The 24,909-nt window shown below is 41.9% G+C and overlaps 1 protein-coding gene across 2 annotated transcripts in view; it reads right to left on the reverse strand.

Moving 5' to 3' along the window:
- RAB28 (RAB28, member RAS oncogene family) overlaps nucleotides 1-24,909 on the reverse strand; it is a 101,637-nt gene that overhangs the window by 46,771 nt on the left and 29,957 nt on the right. For both annotated transcript variants that reach the window (XM_090035600.1, XM_090035599.1), the window contains exon 4: nucleotides 23,782-23,911. In XM_090035600.1, coding sequence (XP_089891726.1) covers nucleotides 23,782-23,911 — 130 coding nt within the window. The remainder of the gene's footprint in view (nucleotides 1-23,781; nucleotides 23,912-24,909) is intronic.

The following is a 24,909-nucleotide window of genomic DNA, read 5'->3' on the forward strand; positions in this document are numbered from 1 at the left end:
AGGGGTGCACTGATAAAGATTTTCTTGCCCGATATTGCTAGCCGATTATTAACCAGCCATATCAGCCGAAACTGATCTGATAACCAATATTTAGTATATTTAGCACCATTTCTAAAGTGTAGGGACACTGATACAGGAGACACGGTGGCACTCCAATTAGTGCATAAAGGTAGGAAGAGCTCCTCTTCTCAGATTCAGGGGGGAGGGATGCAGGCAGGCAGCTGTTGCAGCTCCCACTCTGGTCCTAAGCCCAGGCTGGGGCCAGAGTCAGACTCACAGCAGTTGTTTGTCCCCCTGCAGGTTCTGCCCTTCCCCTTACCCCTCTCTGCCCCCCAGTGATGGCAGGCACAGCCAGACATGGAGCACATGAGACTCGGCTGCTGCTGTGCACCCCAGGAGGGGCTGCATTTCTACATGCTGCTATGCTCCGGGGAGGACCCAGAGCATAAGCAGCTCTGACAGTTAGGGGAGAGGGGGAAAAAAAAAAACAAAACTGCCTCAGTCCCTGCCAGAATTTGCGCCAGCCCCTGCTGCACAGAACCCCAAGCACTGAAGGTTTAGTCACACTGGGCCAGGCTGGGGTGGGCAGCTCAGCTCCACCTGCCCCAGTCATGTCTGCAGCATTCAGTACCTTTTACAATCCCCAGCCCCGGCCCTGGCCTGCAGTCAATGCTGTGTGGCACCAGCACCCCAGACACTGCAACAGCTGCTCTGGTCCAACCCAGTCCAGCCTGCCAGTGAGGGGATGGGGGATGAGCCCAGCTCATGGGAGGGAACCCAGGTGTCTGCAGGCCCTGGCCCCAAAGGTGACAGGGACCCAGGGGGGCCCCAGCCAGAAGGTATAAATATCATAGAACATTAATCAGCTACAACAGCCAAAAAAAGCTGAAGGCAAAAACGTAAATTTCTCTTTTATCAGTGCTGATCCGATAGGCAACTACTATACCGGTGCACCTCTAATGTGTAATGATAGCTTAAATGAAAACCTCTGTGGACCCCAAAAAGTGGCACTTCTGGAAACACATCTATAGCACTACAACCATTTATTAAATAGGTGATTGTCAAGGAGGGTATTAGTGCACCCTGCCATGCCAGATCCTCTGAATGGTGCTTTGAGGTATGAGGAGCTAAGCAGACAAGCACAGGCTCAGGCTTGTCCTTACCTGGCTGAAGCTCCACCCCCACTGCCTGGCCCCTCTGCAAGGATGTAAGCACTGTAATACATAAGTCAGTTTTTTAAATCGAGTGCCATTTACTTCACAACAGTTATGGAAAGGTTCATCGAGTCCAACAAGTGGTGCCTCAAGGTCCAAAAAAGTTGAGAACCACTGTATTAAATAATGGTTTATTAGCATTCTTGTCAATACTTAATACTTGATGCAATACTTTTACCAATGACTTAAAATATGTTGTTTTTTTTTAATGCAATGTTGTTAGAGAGTCAAAGGTATTTTGATTCCAATATCATTAACCATGACACTATTTTTCAAATGGAAGAACAGATGAAAATTTTAATGTTTTTATGGCAAACACTGCCTGCTGGCTGAGTCTAGAGGATGATATAAAAGTCTAGAGTAAATCTAAAATTGCCTGTCAAAACTGTTTTTCAGAAACTGAAAATTGGTTTTTTTGCGCAAACAAAACTTTTGGCAGGAAGTATCTATATTTTCATGGAAAAACTGAAGGCGCACAGTTTTTGATTGAAAACAGAAATATTTTGAATCAGAAATAGTGTCTTATGGGAATTGATCCCCATTCTCCTTTCTGGAGCAGGTTTCTCAGCTGGACTACATCTGCCTAGATTTATAGATGGTGAGGCTGGAAGGGACCTTGGAAAATCATAGGGTCCAGGCCCGCACACCAGGCAGGAAAGACAGCTAGAGTCAGGTGACCCCAACAAGATGACTATCCAGGCTCCTCTTGAAGATTTTCAGAGTAAGCAATTGCGCCACCTCTGGAGGGAGCTTATTACTCAATCCAGACGCCCCAACTATGAAGAAGTTTTTCCTAATGTTGAGCCTAAAATGGTCTTCCGGGAGTTTGTGGCCATTACTCCTGGTTCTCCCCAAAGGCACCCTGGTGAACAGTTGTTCACTGAGCCCCTGATGTACTCCCCAATGTACCAGTAAACTTCTACTAAGTCCCCTCTACAGCTTGAAAAAGAGAAGGCTGAGAGTCCCAGCATGGGGAACTGGTGCCACCTTAGAATGGGGTGGGGCTCGTGCCTCCCGCCCAGCAACCAGTCAGCAACCAGGAGGGGAGGGGTCCCCCTGCAGCCAATCTCACGGACCAGGAAGCAGCCACAGCAACTCCCAGAAGCGGCTCTGGTGTTTCATCCAGCACTCCCACTCCCTGGTCAGTACTCTCACGGGGGGACTGGCGCTCCTGCCTGCCCCCACCCACCACCTAAGTGGGGAATGCAGCCTGTCATGGGGTCCACCAGTGCTCTCAGGGGGTACACATGCCCTCCATGCACCCCCTATGCGTTACCACCAAGTCCCAGGTCCCTCAGCCTTTCCTCATATGGTTTGCCATGCAAGCCTCTAGTCATACAGGTGGCACTTCTCTAGACGCTCTGAAGTTGTACCACATCCTTGTTAAAGTGCTGCATCCAGAACCGAATGCAATACTCCAGTTGGGGTCTCACCAGTGCCAAGTAGAGCCGAAGAATCACCTCCTTGGTCTTGCTGGAGATGAATCAATTGATACATGCTAGAGTATTATTTGCCCTGCTGGCAACAGAGATGCACTGCCAGCTCATATTCATGCTGTGGTCTACTATTACCCCCAGGCGTCTTTGATTCATAGTGCTGGTCAGGTTGTCATTTCCAAGCCTGCAGGAGTGCAGGCGATTGTTCACCCCCAGGTGGAGCACTTTACATTTCTCGACGTTGAACTTCATCTGGTCCTGACTCACCCAACTTGCTGTCTAGATCTGCCTGTATCTGTGGCCTATCTTCAAGCATGACCATGATTCCCCATAACTTGGTGTCATCTGCGAACTTGGCCAGTGAGCTCCTCACCACTTCATCCAAATCACTGATGAAGATGCTGAAAAGTACAGGACCAAGCACTGACCACTCTGGGACACCACTGCCCACCTTCTTGCCAAGGCAACACAGATCCATTCATCAGAATTCTCCGAGTCCTACCCCGCAGCCAACTTCATACCCACTTAAGTGTCACAGTTAAGCCTACTATCTTCCAATTTTCTCACACGAATATTGTGGGATACCAGATCAAAGGCTTTTTGGAAGTCAATGTATACAATATCCACCACTTCTCCCTTACCTTAATGAATACTCATCAACCTCCCCTAACCAAGAATAAACTATTCTGCATCACGGAACATATACTTTAACTAGGGAGCCAAGGATACAGCAAGGAACGGAACACAGAAAGCTAGAATTCTTGTGAGATGACAACCTATAGCCAAATCAACATACTATATTTACCCAAATCCAAGATGACCCCTAAAATTAAGATTCTATACATGGAAAATTACAAAAAGCTTTCTATGTATGGAATCTAATTATTGGAAGATTGCCTTAAATTAATCTCCCCCTCCCCCAACCTCTGTGGCAGGGAAAGCAGCAGCAGCAGGGGGAAAGGATTGAGCAGGCAAGTAGCTGCAGAGGCAGGCAGACTGACCCTGGACCCTTGTTCCCCCTACAACTGCACCTTCCCCCCCAGTGTTTCCCCCACACTCCGTTTTCCTATGCCTGTTGCTTAGAACTTGCCCTCCTGCTTCCTGACCCAGCCATTTGTTGTTCCCCCCCCCATGCCCTCACTGCTATAAGTTGCACTGCTAGATCCTCCATGCTGGGTCCCTCACAGAGCAGGGTAGGTCCTCGCACAAAGCCAGAAAGAAGGGCCTGACTTGGCCATGCTGAGTCAGGGAGTAGAGAAGGAATCCCACAGAGCTGGGGAGCAGCAAGAGAATCCAGGCTGGCTGAAGGTACCATATTTTTAACTTGTTACTCAGTTCTAAGATGAGGCTTCCCTTTCCCCATGTTGAATGTGGAAAAAAAAAAAAAAAAATCTGGTCTTGGAATCAAGTACATGAAGCATTTTGTTTTTAGATTTTTCACCAAGTCATCAACATTTTCCACAGAGAAAAACACTTGTAAATGGCCCCATTTGGGAGTTTGACTAAAAACTCCCATGTATTGCAGCAGGGGAGGCAGCAAAAGATAGCAGGCTAGTAATTTCAGAGAACTTTCTTCTGCACGTTTAAGATAATGGAATAATTATTCTGAATTGAGAGCTTTTACTGTATAATTGTTAGAATCACAAGGGAACATATTACCCTTACCTATGAAATTACTTTACCTGAACATAAATTTATATATGTTATACACAAAAATTAGGTTAAAAGAATGTTAGAGTATGTTACCACTGAGACTGAAGGACATAGTTGATTTCAGATGCACTGGCAGAGGCATTACAATTGGAGTTCACTTTTTCTTTCCTTTATTTATTTATTTATTTATTTTTTTGGACAAGCCATTTGGTGCAAGTCAGGACTGTCCAACTGGTGGCCCAAGGGCCAAATGCAGCCTATGAACTCCTACCTGGCCACCATTCTGGCCACTGTTTTGGGGACAGCGGCTACAGTCTTCCAAATTCTCCTCCTTCCTTCAGCTTCTGGTTCCTACCAGCGTTAGGGACAGAAAGAGCAGGTGTGCTGCAGCGAGACAGGGCCAGGCTGCATAGGCTGTATGTATGGCAGGGGAGGGAGCAAGGCTGCCAAAGTGACTGGGAGGGGGTGTGGGTGTTTGCAGGAGCAGCAAGAGAGGCAGTCTGCCCATGCAGTGTGTGGCCAGGAAGGGGAGATGAGGGGACACGGGCTATGCGTATGTTGTGGAGACTGGCAGGGGTGGGCTGCACACCTGACAAGAGGAAGGACACAGGGGTAGAAGGGGAGTTACCTGGGTTGCAAGTGTGGCAAAGGGTGATGCCCCCAGTATGCAGTCCCAGGTCTTCAGCCCATTCACCTCAGAAAGTACTAAATGTTACTTATTTCTTCCCACCCCACCTTCATTAGACAACAATCTCTAGTTAAGTCCTCTGATACTATTACTGGATTACTGATTGAATGATGTCCATATTCCATGATGCTCAGTAAGCAACAAAGGATACATATTTGATACGAGGAAAAAAGAAAGGGGGCGGGGGGCAGGAAACGAAATGAAGATTCTGGTCCAAATTCTGTTCATAATTACTCCAATCCGACTCCGAGGCAACTCACTAGATATATCCTAAATTTAGACCTGCTTAAACCAAGAGCAAATGTTGATCTAACTCATTCACAGCACACTGCTGAACAATTAGAGGCATGTGTTGTATGAGTGAGCTATGACCAACCAACCACCTCTTCTTAAAGCTGATGCAAAATGAAAAGGGGAGTGCTCATAGCCAGGACAGTGTGCCAAGGACTATATATTTACATCCTTGTACAGGGGTCCAAAAAGCATAAATCATTGTATCCCAACATAATTTTGACCTAAATGAGGCAATGTGACCTTATACAGTGAAAATGAAACTGTTAATATATTCGCATTTATTTGGAAACAGAACTTTAAACAAGTATATGACAATGACATTTGAATAGAAAAAAGGTGGGGGTTTTTTAATAGCAGTTATACACACACACAGATGTTACTTTCTTCTGTTTTATTAGATATCAAATACCCTTCCTCACTTGCTTTATACCAGAGATCAAATTGGCCCAGACTAGGAGAGGTTCAATAAATTGGTATTTGAAAAAATCACTTTGTGAACTGTAGAACCTCAGCTCCTCTTAAGAAGACAGCTGAAAAAAGCCTCAGAGATGCCCGAGATCCTGACTAGAGAGGCGTGAACCAAATCATGTGTTTCCATGCGATGCTGAGCCAGGAAAAGGATAATCATATTATAAAGATCTATGCATTTAGCAGCATTCTGTTTTTCTTCCACAAGTGAGAAGTGCATGGAAGAACATCACCACTTATATTTTCTCTCATTCTGATGTACGGGATAAACAAGCCAGAGAGAACAGACCACACAGTTGTCACCTAAACTGAAAGCAGAATCCCATGGAAGAGTCAGATGGGCATTGAAGTCCCATCCAGCGAAGCCAACCTCAGAACTGTCTCGCTAGGTCAACAGAACCACTGCCAAGGACCCAAATTTAGCAAAACACTTATAATCATATTTTGAGGGTAAGCATAATGTACTGAATGTGATGTGTTATCTTGGTGCATCAAAAGGATCTAGTTGTAGTAAAAATGTCTATCATTCTGACTTTCAATGAAAAAATAAAAAGAAGAATCAAGCATAAAAAAACCTCCACTGTGTACCTCTGCAGCAAAAGAAGGGCCCACATGAAGCTGGATCTGTATGTACCAAAAAGCTAAAACTTCAGCTGTTATTTGCTCTTTATATGCATTTTTATAGCAATTGTTAATAGTGAAAAGAAAGCAATTTTTAGAACAATTAAAAAAAAACCTGAAAAGGGTTACTGTGAAATATTTGTTTTTCCTCAAAACAAATTATTATTTTAAAATCTATTTTAACGACTGGGGAAAGATACAGATGGAGAGAAAAATAAATACTCTCCTAATGAATAACTGTGGCAGTGCACTAATTGTGCCTGCCACTTTAAGAACATCACAGGCTGTGGAACAGCTGGCAGGTGGGTTCAGGCCCAATTAGGTAGTCACCTGACTGGAAGAGGGCTGGGTAGGCAGAGTATAAGCCCAGACCCTGGGAGCAGGTCCAGCAGTTATGACTGGAGAGCTGGAGGAGTAACAGTACGTAGCCCGAGGACTGCGGATCCTGTAACATGTGGAGGTTAGTGGAGGAATTATGAGAATGGAAGTTCTTCTTGGTCCTGGGTAAGACCTGAAACTGCACCCTCCTGGGGTTGGTTGGTGTGGTGGGACTACCTGTGGTGGGGCAGCCCCCAGGAAATGCCACACCTGTGCCTCCCCAGTGAAAGGCGAGTATGGGGTGCTGGAAAGCCTCATCCTCCACTGCCTCGTGGGTCACCCTGTAGAGGGGAAGGGCTTGGGGCCAAAATCCACTAGGAGAGTTCTGAGGCCTGAGAGGTAAAAGGCCCAGAGAGGCCAAGGTCCACTGGGAGGGACCTGAAGCCTACAAAGCATGAAGTGCGGCTCAGTGAAAGGTCCAAGTGTGGCCCAGTGAGAGGGGCCTGGGGCCTGAGTGGGCCAGAGGCCAAATACAGCCCAGTTAGGGGCTGGGAAAGTGGCATGTGGAATTGGATATCATCTGCAAGGCATGGGACATGATGTAGGGATGGCTCAGAGCCATGTAACTGGCCCAGTACATCAGAGCCGCAAATTAGGGCAGCCTCTCACATTTAGAGATCCATTTACATCAAAGCGTGACAGAGAAGTGCAAGGGCAGACTGTCGTAAAACAGGGGGGGTGACATCTACCTCTTCAAGTCCCCAGGGACTCCTCCCCCTGGTTACAATGACATTATATTGTTTACCAATGAAAAGATGCAATGTGAGATAAAGGTTGAGGCCAATTATTTACTAAAACAATATGGAAGTACATCAAGATAACATTAAAGAAACACCTTTGCATGCTATCTTCCACAAGGTCAACATGGCCATAAAATATGAACTTATGTTTCAGTGTCCCAACCTGCCATCAGTTACATTCATTTGAGTCTATGATGGGATGAAATAAATCACAGGATCTCAAAGTTTTTGGCTTTTTAAAAAAAAAATCTAGTCAAATCTAAAATAAAAAAAAAAAAACTTTAAAACTTTCCCTGCTGAGTAAGAGATACTTACTTCTTCCTACCCTCTGCCCACCGCAGAGTAGTAAACATTCATTAAGTGTAAACAGATCAGATGAAGTTGCAGTAAAGTCAACTTTGTACTAAGTTCTTACTATATTTTATTAGTCTTGATGTTCAGCAGTGATTAACAGATCATTCCAAAAATATTTCTTTACTGACCAGTATCTAGTCCTTGAATAAAATCATTGCTACAATAATAGTACTTACTTTTTCTTTTCGCCTACTTTGTCCTATAGTCTGATATTAATGTCCTTTTCACACCTGAACATTGGTTATTCTCTATCATCAGCTTCCTTCAATGGTAATATATGAGACTATATTTCCACAGTAGCTAATGGGGGACATTCCTACAAATCAATGTGCTGCAGTGATACAGAAATAAAAGCTTATTTCACTGTAATGATGCTTCCAGACTTCCCTCAAGTCAGGTGGTTACTCGCAGTTAATGATCTGTGACATACCACACAAGTAGTCCTAAAAAGACTTATTATCCACTGCATGTGCAACAATATTTGCTTTATGGATGGCTAAATGAATGAAGACATTCAATGTAACTGTAAAACTAAAAATCAAAAGAAAACTTACAAGTAACATGTTTTCTTTGAGTAAAAGAGCTGTGAACGTTTTCCATTAATACTTAACCTTTTGCTGGAGCAGTGCAACCACATATAATGCTTGAATCCATAAAGACCAAGAGCGGTTCGGGGTTAACGCTGATTAACTGCACCCAATCAAAATGCTGCAATTTTCAAAAATGCAAGTCCCATCCCCTTGATGGCATCAAAATATATTTGTCATATGGCAAAGAGGTGAAAGGGGTACAAAGATTAGATATGTATGTTCTGTCTTTACAAAAAACTGTTCATGTTTTATTAACCAAATAAAACTTTTGTATCTATTTTATTTTTAAGTTATGCAGATCTATTTGAAACTGCATTAACTTTATATTAACGCACTAATATAAAAGAATTACAAAGTAACTTTAAATAAGCTACACTCAGCACAATATCTCCCATCACTGTCAGACTGCAGACATTCACACGTTTTCTGTTTATAATTTTATTTCATTTACTAGACTCAGCTTTTGTCCACCATATGTCCACTGTAGATTAACTATTCCCTTAGGTACAATTAAGGGCTTTCCATTTGTTGTAAGAAGACCTAAGTATGAAGGACGCAGCCAGAAAAAACATTTCTACCTAAACCAAAAACAGAAGCACATTCAGCCTGAACTATGGTTTATGCAGCATCTCTTTTCATTAGACGTATGTCTACACTGCTAAATAAACTTCAGACAAATCCTTGGAAATAGCACAAGATCTCTCAGCGTTTCATTTGTCTATTATTATAAAAACAGGATGCCCATGCTGTTTTATCCTTTGTATTTAAATGATTTATTACTATTTGTCATTTTTAAAAGGTATCTTCACAGATGCTCACAAAAATATAAATAACTGTTACTAAAAGCTAATAATTTACTGGCATTTCTGTAGTGCTCACCACAGTGGTTTTTGAGTGTCCAGATACAGTAACAATTTTGTTATTTTTTGGACATAGCTACCTAATTTCTATTCTGTTCAGGCATGACATATGTGCAAAATTTAAACAGCACAAAAATCAAGATTTTAACTGGGGGTGGAAAAAGAAAGTTATATTCATTAAACACAGTACTAATTTATCAATGAGACTTTAAAAAGTCTAGTTTTTTAAACTGCTCTTTATACTCTCTCAAATTCTGAATGAAAAGGAAACTTAGGTGTAATCAGGTACAGTACAGGTCCTAGTCAGCCAAAAAGTAGGCATGCCATAGACTATCCCTTCTGCCCTCACTGAGCACAGGAAGTGGCTCTGGGCTTGACAGGCATTGCCCAAAAAGTAATAATCAGTTACAGCAGTTTCTTGCTACCGTACTTAGAGGAAGTTTCCTCATGCTGCCCTATTACTTGGTACTATTGGTACTATGAGCCTCCATAGGCACAGGCCACTACCAAAACTCATGGTTCCTGCAATCAAACTGCAGGGCAACTAGTGATTTGGAGAGAGACCACAAGAAAACTTACATTTTCGTTTAACCTACTGGACGATCTCCACTCTGGCTCTTCACTTCACATCTGAATTCAAGAAGGATTCTGAATAGGCACTATATGTAAAACAAGAGAGCCAGATAGAGGCACTTATCCAAACAGATAAATGCGTAGAGACTAGGTCCAACACCTGATCATCCTTCCTGTACATGTCCAGACTCTTTGAGATGTATTGTAGGGAGAGGATCTTCCTGAATGTATGTTCCTATTTCACAGCCCATAGAGCACATCAGAATTGCAAAACACACTGCCCTCAACTTTCCAATAATTTGCTATTTGCTTAGCTCCCTTCTGTAGGAACGTGCTTTCAGTTAAGTAAAAAACTCTGTGATCTGAAATGTAATTTCAATTTCCCCATGTCCCTAATGCAATGCAGAATACAGATATTTTATCACCTCACATACAAGGTTATTTCCACTTGTCATTTATCTTTCATTGACTTAAGTACTGTTTTAGTGATGGGACCAAACTCATCACTGGAAAAACAAAAATAAATTTACAGGCTACGTGCAATTTTCTATCCTAAGTAGGGGGTTGGGATAAGTATTTTCTGTACATATTAAAAAACAATGTTCTAGATAAGTACAAAAAAGATGGCAGACAGACTCCATCACAGCGCAGACTAGTATTTTAAGGGGGCTCAGATTTGTATGCAACTAGAAGTCACATGATTGAACTGTATGAGTAGGTACCAAATCTAAAACAGAAAGCATGAGTTTAAAAGTTTTGTGAACTGCTCCACATAGCAACTCCCTTTGTTTCCTGATGGAAGAGCTAGGGAAAGTACGCCTCATGAGCATAACTGAGAATCCCCAACTCATGTGAAGTTTAACTGGGGAAAAAGGGAAACTGAGGCAGTATCAAGGTCTGAAGCAAATTGGACAAGACCTCCTACTGGCAAGATTCACATGAGTGCAAAGTAAAGACAAACATTCACATGTGGGCTGGGAAATGTTTGTGCAGTCAGATAAGATAGGTAAAAAAATTGTGTTTTACATGAATGCAAGTTGAAGGGCACACTAAAACATAACCTTTAATCTTCACAATATAACAGCACATCACTTCCTGCACAGAGATAGTACTCCTAGATCAATCAATCACAGCTAAGGCGAACATATAGTCAACATTCTTAATTAGTGTTGATGCTCTCTCCTTTATGCCCCCCATCTGTCATGAAGACTGTTTAAAAATCTGAGTTATTAGTCTTTATTGGGGAGAGGATCTGGTTAATATCTCCAAGAGCAGAAATCATTCATCCAATGTACTTTGGTGCCTGATAATTCCTACACCCAATATAAGTTAGAGATAACCACTGCCCTGAGACCATCTAGGCAGCTATAAATCAAAGCAGTGTAGGCTCCCATGCAACCTGGGTTAATTTTTGTTTAAAATATATCCACTAAGAATACTGGCTTGACACGGGGAATCTGCTTCTAGATCAAATGCAGAAGAAAAACTATATAAGAACTAATCAAAAGTTAAAAAATGAATCAGTAGTCAAAACACAACAGAATCTCTGATGCACACTGACAAGATGACCCATTGTGAATTTGCTTACTAAGCTGATGCACAGTTTAACGAGTCAAAGATCCCAACAGCAAAAAAATTTAGGTTATTGGCTTTAAAACTCTATCTTAATTTATAGAAATACCTAATAGCATACTTTTGTAAAAGTCTAAAGTGAGACTTTTACCACTTTTGTTTCTTAAACTTTTTCTAAAAAATAGGGCTTACATCATTGTCTAGTGCAAATTACATATTATGTGGCAAAATATAAGGGAGCAAAGCTCTGCTAAAGCTGTTGAAGTCAACTGAAATACCAAGAAAGTTATATACTTTTAATATTACTACACACCCTTTAATAAAGCTGTTTAGTTTTCATAGCTGACAGTGACAAATGTAAAATCCAGTATTTCATTTTCTTTTATTAATAAATCTGTGAAGAATGTGAAATTCTAACTATAAAGACAAATTCCACGTCAATTAGTTGCTCACTGAAAATGCACAGATAAAAGGCAACAGAGCTGCTGATGTTTGAACTACATTTGGCAAGCTTGGTCAATTGACCAGTCAAATATTGTCAATTGACTGCATATTTTTCAAATGATCAAATATTATATCAATTCTACATAAAATCTACTTTTTTTGAAGCTTTCGTGACAAAAGAATATTTTTTAAATTGTTTTTGACCCGTTTAATGAAAAAAAATGTTCTTTTCTGTGTAGTATTTGGACCTACTGGCTTTTCTTTTTTCTTTTTCCACAATTTTTAACTAATGTTTTACTGGTCCATTGACTGAACTTTATCTGACTGGTCAAATACCCAACCCTAATTTGAGCAAATGGATTTAAAAATGTGAATACAAGCAGCCAACTTGGGTGGGATTTTAGCTACAGTCAGTCTTTATTTGGACTTTCAGTCCCAGTCTAGTCTGAAGGAGTGAGATGAGACCCACTGTGGAAGGATGCAGGGGAAGTAAACTAGGAAGACAGACAGAAAAAACAAAAGCAGGAACCCAAGGGCATTCATAAACTTGCTCCACGAGTGCAGGGGGAGGCCACTTTCATTAAAGTGCTCAGAGCATCACGTTTCAGCATCCCCGCTCTGAAAAATGGTGATGGGGGTGTTTTCACTAGAGCTTGTAGCACACCTGCCGCCATTTTTCAGCACGGGGATGCTGGAGTCTGCTGGAGCACAGTAATTACCATGCTCCACCAGACTCAATTAATCAATTCTGCTCTGACATGCAGTAATTACTGTGCGTTGGAGCAGCCTCCCTGCACGTGTATAGGTGCCCTAAGAGAGAGAAGGCCACTTATACTCAAGAAAGGAGAGGGATGGATCTCAAATTATTCTGTTTTTCCCCTCTTCTGCTCCTAAAGGTCTAATCTGCAGGGAAGGCTCCTTGTTTCAGCAGTCCTGAGGAGATATCGATAGCTCAGAAGAGGAGAGGAGAAAACCCTCAAGCACTTAGGAGAGATCCCCAACTCCTCAGAAAGTCAACTGGAATTAACAAATAGCACCCTCAAGGTAAGGTAGAGAAGAGAAAGACTCCTGAATTTTAAAGTTTCCTTATTACATGCTCCTTCTGGATGTAGTAATCCTATATTAGTTAGGCAAACATTGTAGCTAGTCATTGATTAAACCAAAGATTGAAAGCAGTTGTTAATCATTCTTTAAAGATCAGCCATGCAAAATATGCATAAACAAGAAAGCCAAAAAAATCCAAAAACCCCAGCCCCACCAAAAAATATTCTAAAGGCAAATTTTTACTGAATTTTGATCCTTGCAGTAGGAAATTGAAATAATTCGAATTATTAAAAGGAAGTTCAAGGAGAAACAAATTTGTTAACCTGCGCATAGGAGATGCACAAGACTGTGAAAGGTGCTGAGCTTTAATTATGCCAATTGCATAACTAGGAATGTAGCCCATTTTAGATTTGATGACAACTTTGACTAGGGTGCCACTCAATTCCCAGGTAACATTTTTACATTCCAGCCTGGAGGCAAAAATCATCACATTTCAATCATCAAGTTCCCAACGTATCCCTAAACTCTTTGACAACCATACTACTGATGTAAACAAACAAATGAACAAAGTTACCTAATCTGTTTTTGACAACCTGACTTGTGTTGAAGTAATATGGGGCCATATTTAGGGTGCAAGTGGGGCCTACAGGAGAAAGGATAGGAAGTGCGGCAAGACACCAGCCTGGCTAAACAGTGAACTCTTCAATGAGATGAAACACAGAAAAAAGGACTCTTGCAGAAAATGGAAAAACTGGGCCATGTTAATAGGGAGGCCATAAGAGTATTACATTGACAGAAGGAGGAAATCAGGAAATCCAGGCACAAACTAAGATGCAACTAACAGGAGACAAAGTGCAACAAAAAAAACCCCTCCTGACATAGGATGCTCAGAGGAAAATCAACTCAAATGTAAGTCTCAACTCAGAGAAGGCTGAAGTATGCAACACCTTTTTTTCAATTCAGTCTTCACACATAAGGTAAACTATAAAATGCCAAGCACAGCTGGCAGCTAGAACAGGGGAGACAAGCAGCAGAAAATAGTAGAAGAACAAGTTGAGGATTACTAAAACAAATGTTTTCATCTCCACAAGGCTGGAGGGGATGCATCCTAGAATACTGAAGGAACTGGCGGAGGTAGTTTCCAGCTCCTTTGGCTATCATCACTGGTAATTAGTGGAGGTCAGATAAAGTCTTGGATGACTAGGAAAAAAAAAAAAAAAAAGAGAGGGTTGGGGGGGAAGGAAATAGTACCCGTCTTTGAGAAAGGAAAGGAAGAGGATCCAGAGTATTACAGAGAAGTCAGTCTGACCTCAATACCTGGAAAGATCACAGAGTAGGTCATCAAGGAATCTTTGTCTAAATACCTGGAGAGGCACAAGGAGATCAAGAACCACCAGAGATTTATCAAAAACAAGTCATGTCTCACTAACCTGAGCTCCAAGACAAAGTGATAGCCTCTGTGGGTATCGGGAGAGCAGCTGATGATGCAATATACCTTTATTTAAAACAAGACTTTTGACACTATTCCCCATGACATTTTCATTAGTAGGATAAAGAAATAGTCTAGGGTCACATGCAGACATTCCAGAACCTGATCCCTGAACATATGTACATTTGGACACTTAGACTGATTTAAGTAGGGTTGATCAACCTACATGCAATGCCTGCACATACCTTAGATCACTTTGGGGGCTGATCTACTTGGCAGGCGTATCACAAATTGGCCCCACACACCTGCCAACTGCCAGTCCCATCCCCTTTCCCGGCCGGATTAGGTAGAAGCACAGGGTGGGGAGCAAAGTAGAGCAGCCAATCTGCTATTCTGCATTCTTCTCCTTTCTTGATGTGCTGCTCTTTTCTGTCCCTTGCTCTATCTGTTCTTATAGCCTATCCACTCCCCAGTCTCCCACAGGCTGCCTCTGTATGACACGTGCCACTTGTGGCATGCATACCATAGGCTGGCTACATCTGACCTAGATGAAAGTACTGCAAAAGTAATATATAATTGCCTGTCTCATAATACTCAGTTAATGGCATGATGTCTAATTGGGAGGAGGTATTGCAAAGGATTTCCAAGGGGTCTGTCCTACATCCAGTACTGTTTCAAATCTTCATTAATTATCTGGAGGATGGGATTGAATACAGACCTAGCAAATTTTCAGGTGATGTCAAATGGGTGGAATTGCAAACACTCTAGAGTGGGAGTGCTCAGCCCCCAGTCCATGGGTCAGACTCAGCCCACAGCACCACGTCATCTAGCTCACAGGGCTCCCCAGGGACCTGGAAATTTGGAGGCAAGAGAATGCTAGCACCACTCCCCTCTGCAGAATCTCCAGATAATCTGTTCACCATGCTGCATATGTTAATATATGCCACATGCATACTGCAGCACCTCAAAAGGCTTTGAGGCACTGCAAACTGCTTGTGGAGATGTGGGCCCAGGTCATCTAGTTCAACCCCCTGCATAAGGCAAGATAATCCCTATCCAAACCCTACCCAGGATGGCTTAGACAGAGATGATCCTGGCCCAATCAGTGGGACTGGTGGGGGGAGCAATGTCATCAGGGTGGTAGTTGAAAATATCTTTTTACATGCAGAAGTTAATAGTCAATACAGTGAACTGTGGCTGTGTACAACTCCTTGTAATTACACTTACATTTCACTATATGCTTATTATTTGTGCTGCCCAGACTGCTAGAGCTCAGGTGGGAAACATAATGCCTACAGCTAGGACACTGGCAAATTGTTGGTCTACAGGGAACAGCACCAGTCCTTGCAGGGCAGGAAACAGCAACAAGAGTTTCCCCCACAGGACAATGAGGAACAGCCCTGGCTGTGGGGTAAGGGGGATAGCTCTACTCACTGCCTCCCTGCTGCCACCACAGGACACCCAGAAACAGCCTCAGTTGGGTGGTAAGAGTGAGGGGCTCATTGAAAGAAGCAGCAGCAGCAGCAAATGGGAACCGGGGGGGGTCTGTCCCCCAATTAACTGCTGCCACTTGCACAGAGCTCCCCAAACCAGGCCCCCTGCAAGAGCTTGCAGGCTATCCTACTCCTGTTGCTACATGCAACCAGAGAGACTATGGGGACCAGGAAGCAAGAGGGACAGGGATGCCACGCTGTTGCACTTCCTAGTCCCAAGCTGCTGTGATACCCTTTTAAAAGTGTCCCAGGCATGTGAGCACACCAGGACCAGGGAGCCTATTCCTAACCCCAGGCTGCTTGCATGCCAGCAACATTAAAGGATGCCTCAGCAGCCAGGGATCAGGGCTGCATGGCAGACACACTTGGGTGGCAAGGGCTGTCCAGGTGAAAGTGGGGGTGGGGGTAGTTTAGCACCATGGCTGCCCTATCCCCATTGCCACAGAGTGCCCTGCAGGATAGTGAAAGCCATTTGGGCAGGAACCCGAAAAGCCAGAAGCCTCCCCATATTTCCTTTCCGTTTCCACTTTAGAAAGTTTCCAACTCACACTAACTAAAATACATTTAAATTCCCAAATTAGACATGTCAGGACAATATAAATGTTCTGGCTTGAGCAGGTTTCCAGCTCCTACAAGTTCCATCTTAGACATGTTTCACCGTATTCCCAACTGATCCTGCAAGGAAACCCGGATTTCTTGAAAGCTCCAGATACATCCCTCAAGCACTAACACTCTCACTAGCGGTCAATAAATGGAACACTGGGGCTTCTTCCTGTTTTCCAGCTTCTTGAATAATTAATTCTTCTTTTACAAAGAATGTGCTGCATATTATAAAATTTTGCTGATAAAAGCTAAAGCATCAAATGCATAATTAAAAAGAGGACAACATGCACTTGCACTGTTACAAATGCTCTAGTACAATGCAAACCACATTAAGACTCTTCAACCAAATGACAGAATACTGGATGCTGTTTCAAGACAAGTCACAAAAGAAAATTAAACCCAAAGTTGCAATAATTTCACCATAACAAGCCAGGAATCAAGTTGCTGCAAGGAGTAGAATTTGCATTTTAAAATCAGAACTGAAAAAGTTCTTCAAGAAAAGGAAAGTTTTCATCTTTGTTCTTAAAGAATAAATGGATTAAGAATACAGAGTTTAAAAAACAATATCCTAGCTGAAAACACAAGTTAGACTTCACATTCAGGACATTCAAGAAAATCAGAGCACAGAGGATAAAAACAGAACAACATCCTTCAGATCTGATAGGCTAACAGAGAACCCTTTCCAGGTTTCATAAATATTGCATCAAGTTTTCTTTGTACACCAGTCTACAGCACAAATGGTGAAAGAGGAAGATCTTTTTTTACATTAAAAAAATCAAACTGTTAAATTCTCTCATTATATAGCATACTACAGCAAAATGAACTTAATACACTGAATTATGGAATTTATTCTTCTTGGTTTACAGAATTTTATTCTGCAAGACTCCAACTAGTTACATTTTGAGAGGAAAATTCTTTGTTCAGGTATTTACAGAAAATGTTCTACTATGATAGAGGAGTGCTGTTTAATTCTAATCGACTATTCTGAAAGATATTGCTGGGCCCATGAAATTTGCCATTTTTACTTAATAAAAAGTATCATGCTTTTCCTCCTTTTTTATTTTGAAAGTAACAGAAAAATGTTTCTGACTAAACATTCAAAACCTGCCAGCTGACAACAGTGAGCATATATTTATATGAAGGAGAAGAACACAATCTGTTTAAAGAAAACTACTGACAGCTCCAAGAAAACTAGATCTAGAACTTGAGAAATATTGGTCTTCCACTCATCTGACTACTATGAAAGGAGAGAGGAACATAAACATTGTTTGAGTAACCTCTAAAGGTTGATGAAAAGCAGATGAAAAACAGCCGAGTACCTAACATGGTAGCATGGACATGGCAACCAAACGCATAAAATATATACTGCATGGAAGATGCATACAACATAATAGACAGACACACCCATAATAGTGGTTTACAAGCCCCCCCACCCCAACTAAGGGCAAAACAACTTCTAAAGCAAAATGCACTGACAACTGAAACCATAAAAAGGGCAGAAGGAAGAAAGGGGCAAAGGGGAACAGATTTTTTTTCATGTCCAACTAGAAATAGTTCAGCTAGATTAGACTCCCTCCATCATCATGTAGTCAACAGACTGGATTTTGCACAAAAATGCAGGTTTTGTTGGGCTGGCATAATTTAAGCCTTCATCAGAGCCATCCGGGGCGGAGGAGGAGGGGGAGGTGCAGCAAGTCAGGGCAACTGTCCCAGGCCCCATGCTTTGGGAGGCCCCGCAGAGCCAGGAAGAGCAGCAGCTCTGTGTCCAGCCACTCACTATCCCCCACCCCCTCTTACCGATGCTGCAGGTCTGGGGCCCATGGAATTGGAGCAGGGTCAGGGCCCTGCATGGGCTGATTTCCCCTGTGCCCCACATCCTGCTCAAGTCACCTCTGGTCTTCATACTTGAAATTTTGGTCCTTAAGGAATAAAAGCTTTAAAATGAAAGATGCAATTAAAAAAAAAGACATATTTTCTTTATAATTAGGGCCAAGTAAATAAAGGATTTTTTTCAGCTCAGCATATAAATAGGTTATCTTATCATTTTCCTTAGCCCTCCATTATGTTGTTTTTCTACATTGTAAAAAAAGTGATGTTGTGCTCCCAGTGGACATACCAACTATTCACAGACTGAGCAATCATATCAGTTTAAAGTTTGGAAACCTACCTCCACGAAAGACCAGCTCAAACAGGATTTACAGCTATTACAAATAGAGATTTGCTTGAGAATTTACAGTTGTACGTAACAAGATCCCAAAACACAAGTAACTGTCACAGAGAAAGTAATGTGAAAAGTAACCGAGACAAATGCAGTGAAAAATAAGTGCAATTACAAGGAGTTATATACACAGCCACAATTCACTCTATTACCTGAAGATAACTTTTGCATATAAAAAGATATTTTCAACTAGAGTTCAAAACATGGTGCAAGTATATTGTTGTACACACCCCCCCCAAAACATCTGTATGCAATTTCAAGGTGAAGTAGGTAAAACGTAGAGCTTTAAAGAAATCAACTGTTTCAAGATTTTTCCCCCACAATTAAAATATTAACTAAATCAAAAATATTCTCTCACTTTAATTCCATACAAGTGCATTAAACTAATATTTAGAAATATTAATTCTATTTGTAAAGGAACCAAGGAGCGTGTGTGAAACACGGCAAACAGAAATTGAAGACAAAGATGATTAAAATATTTAAATCAGTGGCACTTTTTAAACCCACATCACAATTTCTGAAATAGTTAGCTAAAGTTAGGCTCCCAAAATCATAGTGATTCAAAGAAACAGTTACCTGATTTCAAAAGCACCAAAAAGGACTGGGTATTCAGTATTTTTATGGATTTTTTTTAGCAGCGAGAATAATTAACCATTGTTACAACCTACCTAGGGAAATGGTGGATTCACTGTTGTTTGCTTTAGCCTGGAAAAGCGTAGGCTCAGGGGTGATCTGATGGCCACCTATAAATTTATCAAGGGTGACCACCAGGATCTGGGGGAACGTCTGTTCACCAGAGCGCCCCAAGGGATGACGAGGTCGAACGGTCACAAACTCCTGCAAGACCGTTTCAGGCTGGACATAAGGAAGAATTTCTTTACTGTCCAAGCCCCCAAGTCTGGAACAGTCTGCCAGCGGAGGTGGTTCAAGCACCTACATTGAACACCTTCAAGAGTAAATTGGATGCTTATCTTGCTGGGATCCTATGACCCCAGCTGACTTCCTGCCCTTTGGGCAGGGGGCTGGACTCGATGATCTCCCGAGGTCCCTTCCAGCCCTAATGTCTATGAAATCTATTTATCAGAATATCCTCCGAACAGATATGCTACAACTCACACTGGAGCTTGAGACAAAAGTTATTAGGCGAGGTACTTTGTTCTGTTTTATACGGAAAGTCAAACTGCAAGTATCACAGTTGGTCATTTTAGACCTAAATATGTGGATCTATATTTTCCAAACAGGACAACATGTTGAGGAGCTGAGAATCATCAGCTACTGAAGAGAGAGGCTGAACCATTCTAAGTGGAGCACATTCATCTGGAAACACTTGACAGTTGTTAGTGGTATTAACCTGCAATATGCAAGAATCAAAACCATGCTTCTTCTATGAGCAATGATTCTGTTATCTGTTTGTGACAAAATAGAAGCATATGTTCAGTTAACCACACTCAGGGCAGAAGACAAAAGTTAAGATGGGATACTCCTTTGATTTTTCTTTTCCTGTTACAATGTTTGAAACTGCAATGAATTTCCAAGTGTTCCATTCTTGCTAGGTTCTCATACAAATAAGGTTCTCCAATACAAAAACCTTCAGCAATGTAGCATTCTTTGTTCCTGCCCTCTGAAGAGATGCCAAGCTAGAAATCTCTGTATCAGAACTGTATGCACTGATTCTTTCGACTACAAACTTTTATCTTACTTCACCTAGCCATGGCACACAGAAGCAGGAGCTCAGCAAACAAAAGAAAAGTATACCACTCACACACTTGACATATTTGTGAACTACAGAACCCGTACTTGGTCAGTACCAGTAGTTTCCCCATGCAGAAATGCAGAGACCTACAAAACCAAATTCTCCCTTCATCCCAGCAATTTAGTGGGGTTGCACATTCGTAACTGAGAAAAAAAAAAACTGGCCCAAATTTGGTCCCATCTTCAAAGGAAATGAAAAGCTCTAGACTGAAACAACAAAATCAAGGTTAGATTTTTTCTAATCTATGATCATGTCTTTCCAGCAAATTTCTAGGTAAAATAATGATTTTTTTTTCACTGATTTATATTTCAATACAATAATACAGAATATTACCTCATGTACTCAATTCCAAGCCAAGGTCCCCCCACCCTTCATCATAGGGAAAACAAAGCCTTGTCTTAGAAGCAAGTATCATTCCACTCCAGCTGGGAGCTGTGGCAAGTGCTGTGCAGAGAGCTCAGATGGGGCACAGACAGCATCAGTAGCATGCAGATTTCTGCTTTCAGCTCTGCTCCCTGCCTAGATCCCCTCCCTTGCTCAGTGGCAGGGAAAAGAGGTACCTGGACACTGCTGCTGTGGTCTCCACCAGCCAGGCTTCCCTGTACTGCAGCTCCCCAAAGCTGTCAGCTGGAGCAGTAAGTCTCTAGTAGATACACTAGAGCGCAGGGTTAGGATTCACAGACATTGACAAATTGGAGGATTGGACCAAAAGAAAATTCATGAGGTTCAATAAAGACAAGTGTAAAGTCCTGCACTTAGGATGCAACAATCCCATGCACTGATACAGGCTGGGGACTGACTAGTTAAGCAGCAGCTCTGCAGAAAAGGACCTAGGGGTTACACTGGATAATAAACTGAATATGAGCCCTTGAAACAGAGTGCCCTTGTTGCTAAAAAGGTTAACACCACACCGGGCTGAATTAGTAGGAGCATTGCCAGCAGATTGAGGGAAGTGATCTGCACTGGTGAGGCCGTATCTGGAGTACTGTGTCCAGTTTTAGGCCTGCTGCTATAGAAAGGATGTAGACAAACTGGAGACAGTACTGTGGAGAGCAATGAAAATGGTTAGGGGGCTGGGAGACATGACTTACAAGGAGAGGCTGAGGGAACTGGGCTTATTTAGTCTGGAGAACAGAAAACTGAGGGGGGATTTAATAGCAGTTTTCAACAAAGAGGGTGGAGTTAGATTATTATCAGTAGTGGCAAACAACAGAACAAGGAGCAATGGTCTCCAGCTGCAGCAGGGGAAGTTTAGGTTAGATAAGGAAAACTTTTTCATAAGGAGGATAGTAAAGTACTAAAACAGGTTACCCAGAGAGGTTATGGAATCTCTGTCCTTGGAGGTTTTTAAGACCCAGTTAGACAAAACCTTGGCTAGGATGATCTAGTTGGAGGTGGGCCTCTTTTGAGCAGGGAGTTGGACTGGATGATCCCCCAAGGTCCCTTCCAACCCTAATTTTCTAGGATTATTAGCTGCAGCAGACAGGAGAGCTCTGGCCATTCCTGCCCTATGCTGCAAAAACTAACTATGCAGGGAGAAGGGCTCTGAAGGCAAAGATTCTTCCTTCCCCCTGAGCAGGCTCAACAATAGGGGAGACAGGGCAGGGAAGGAGAAACTTGTGCCTGGAAAGCCAGGCTCCCAGCATAGCTCCTCCCTGCAGCATGGCACAGGAGCACCTTTGGGGCTTGACCTGTGCCTAGATCAGTGAGGAAAGCAGCAGAAGGGGGAGATAAGTGGTCAAAGAGTAGTCACTAGGGGGCAAAGGATAAGAGAGATAAAATGCCTGCTTTCCAATTTGTTTTCCCCCTGCCTGTCCCCTTGTCTCTGCCTTCCTCCATTTTCCTGCAGCAATTGTGAGGGGATCAAAGTTAAGGTTACCTCCCCCAATAATTAAATTCTAGGCATGGAAATTATAAAGGGCTTAGTCCGTCTGTCTGTCCCTAACATTCTTGGAGCACTCTGGTTACTGAAACAACCAATCAGAACGCTTCAAGAGCATTCTGGACAGGAGGCGGCAGCGGCAGCATGCTGCCATGACTGCAGCAATGGAGGGGATGGAGCAGCAGGGACAAGGCCAGCTGGCCTTACCCCAACCCAGCCCTGCTCCCTGGACATGGCAGCAGTGCAAGGTGCTCGCCAAGGGGGACGAAGGGGCAAGCTTCTGCCCCTTGCTCCTGGGAAGCAGCAGCAGCAGCAACACAGGGCAGTGGCACTGCATCCTCACCCACTCCCTCCCTCCATCATTCCTGATGGAAAATTTATAAATCTACTAGCCAGGTGCCCATGTCTAAAATCTAATTCCTAGTGGGAAGTCATCTTGAATTCAAGGTCATCTTGGATCTGAGTAAATATGGTACTGGCTAGTGGTGCTACAGAGTCTGTGTTACAGATTCAGAAGCATTACTTGTATATACACACAAGAGCCCCGAGAGTCTGTGTTTATTGGGGGGGGGGAGGGGGCGGGAAGGGCATGGGGAGGAAAACAGGGAGGGATGGAATGGTAGGATCCTTTCAAGATTGCCATTAAAAAAGGTTGTATTGTGGGAGCAATATTAGAATGAATAGTTCTAAAGGGAAAGTATCACTTTATTTTCTGTTCCCCGTAACTAATTTCAAAATATTACCTTTCTGAATTATTCTTGCCCCCCCACCCTGAGCTAGGTCTTGACTTTTCAAATCATTTGAGAAGTGCACAAAAATTATTTTGACCTTTTGGGTTGTTAAAACAAATATGTTACTATTAATAAAAGGTGGCAGAACTGCCCCCCTCCCCCCATTATTTGTTTCTAGACTCTTGGAATAACTTTTAACTTTTGAATCCAATTGGAACAGTGTAAGAGTGAGATTGGGTCTCGTTTTTCTAGCCAGGGTATTTCTGGAAGGCTCATAAAAGTGGAAGTGAGAAACTTAAGATTGATCTAGTGATTTGTTCTAGTGAGGGAAGAATATGGATGCAGTTTAAGGTACTTGGATGATAACAACTGAACAAAAGTATCAGGTCACATACTGATGATCAGGAAAAGAGTTAAGGACAAATACAAAACAGCTGATTCATGGGAAAAAGGCAACTTAATCAAAATTACAGATGGCACATAGGACACCTAATAGAAATCTTACCAACTGTATTCTTTAGACTTGATATCATGTTTTTAAAACACAAATTTATTTTATTAAATTTATTCCTAGCCAACAGAGAAAGCATTGTCACTACTGCTGCTATGTAGAACCAAATTAAACTTAATACACAAAACAAAACATTTAATTAGAGCAGAACAACATAATAGGCCTTATATTATTTCACTCTATTATTTCAAAGCACTTCAGTCTATTTATTATTTTAGCATTAACAACTTACTTTTATTGCCTACCAAGGCCACAAGTGGCTGTGTTTCTGATTCTTCATTCACTTTCTTTACCACATTATACCAGTCTTCTAAATTTTCAAAGCTCTGATAATTGGTAATATCATATACCAAGAGGATACCCTAATAAGGAAGAGATATATTGGAAATGTTGCATTAATTGAAAAAATATTCACTAATGTTATTTACATTTAATCAATATCCAAAATAAATTTAATGTTAATCAAGCTGAGAGATCATTATCTATAATTAAATTTCATATGTAATCATCACATTACAGTAATAATATAGTACACTGAACTCCACAAAAAAAATGTATATATGAAACAAATACTGCAGTTTTGAAAAAAATATACAGCTCTGCTATTAGCTGCATTACAATTAAAGATACAACAGTAAATTAGCAAAAAGAAAACTGTATATTGGTTATATTACAATGTCACTGTCCAATAGTTATATTTCTTTTAAAACATCATCTCAAAAAAAAAAAAAAAAAAAAAAAAAAAAATTCAGCTTTTCAAGCTGAAAGTTAGTCCTGCAAGAGCTAAGATGTAGAAAGATTGCTGTGCATCTTTCTAATTAATTTCTAGTTTCATAGTTTTTCCCTGCCTGGTTCTTTTATGCTCCGCTGGGGTAAAAAGCCAGCTCCACTCTTTTACTGTTGTAGAAGATGAGCCGGTAAGTACTGTCAACTTAACTTCAGGACAAACTAAAGGACTGCTCCAGAACCTGCGCAGCCTACCGAATTCTCTCCATTTACAGTGGGTTTTAGATTAGGCTGCCAGTAAGAAATACTTAGGACAGATACTAATAAAATCTACTGATGTCCCCAATTTCCCTACAGATTTTTACTCACTCTCTTCCATTTCATCTCCTCTACAGATTCCACAATGAGCAATATACTCTTTTCTCAGTTATTAATACTTTTTCTCCAGCCATTTCTGTATCCCATATCCCCAGCTCACACCCACAATCTGCTTCTACAATTCTTGTTCTTATCATAGTGTCCACCTCTGAAAAAATTATTCCAAGAATCCCATACCATCATTTCTCCCCTACAAATGCATCCCATCAACATCCTTAAAAAACTAGCTTCTCCTTTACATGACCTCCCTCCCTGG

The sequence above is a fragment of the Crocodylus siamensis genome, chromosome 2, assembly GCF_052110815.1.
Source record: "Crocodylus siamensis isolate JL-2025a chromosome 2, ASM5211081v1, whole genome shotgun sequence".
Classification (NCBI taxonomy): Eukaryota; Metazoa; Chordata; order Crocodylia; family Crocodylidae; genus Crocodylus; species Crocodylus siamensis.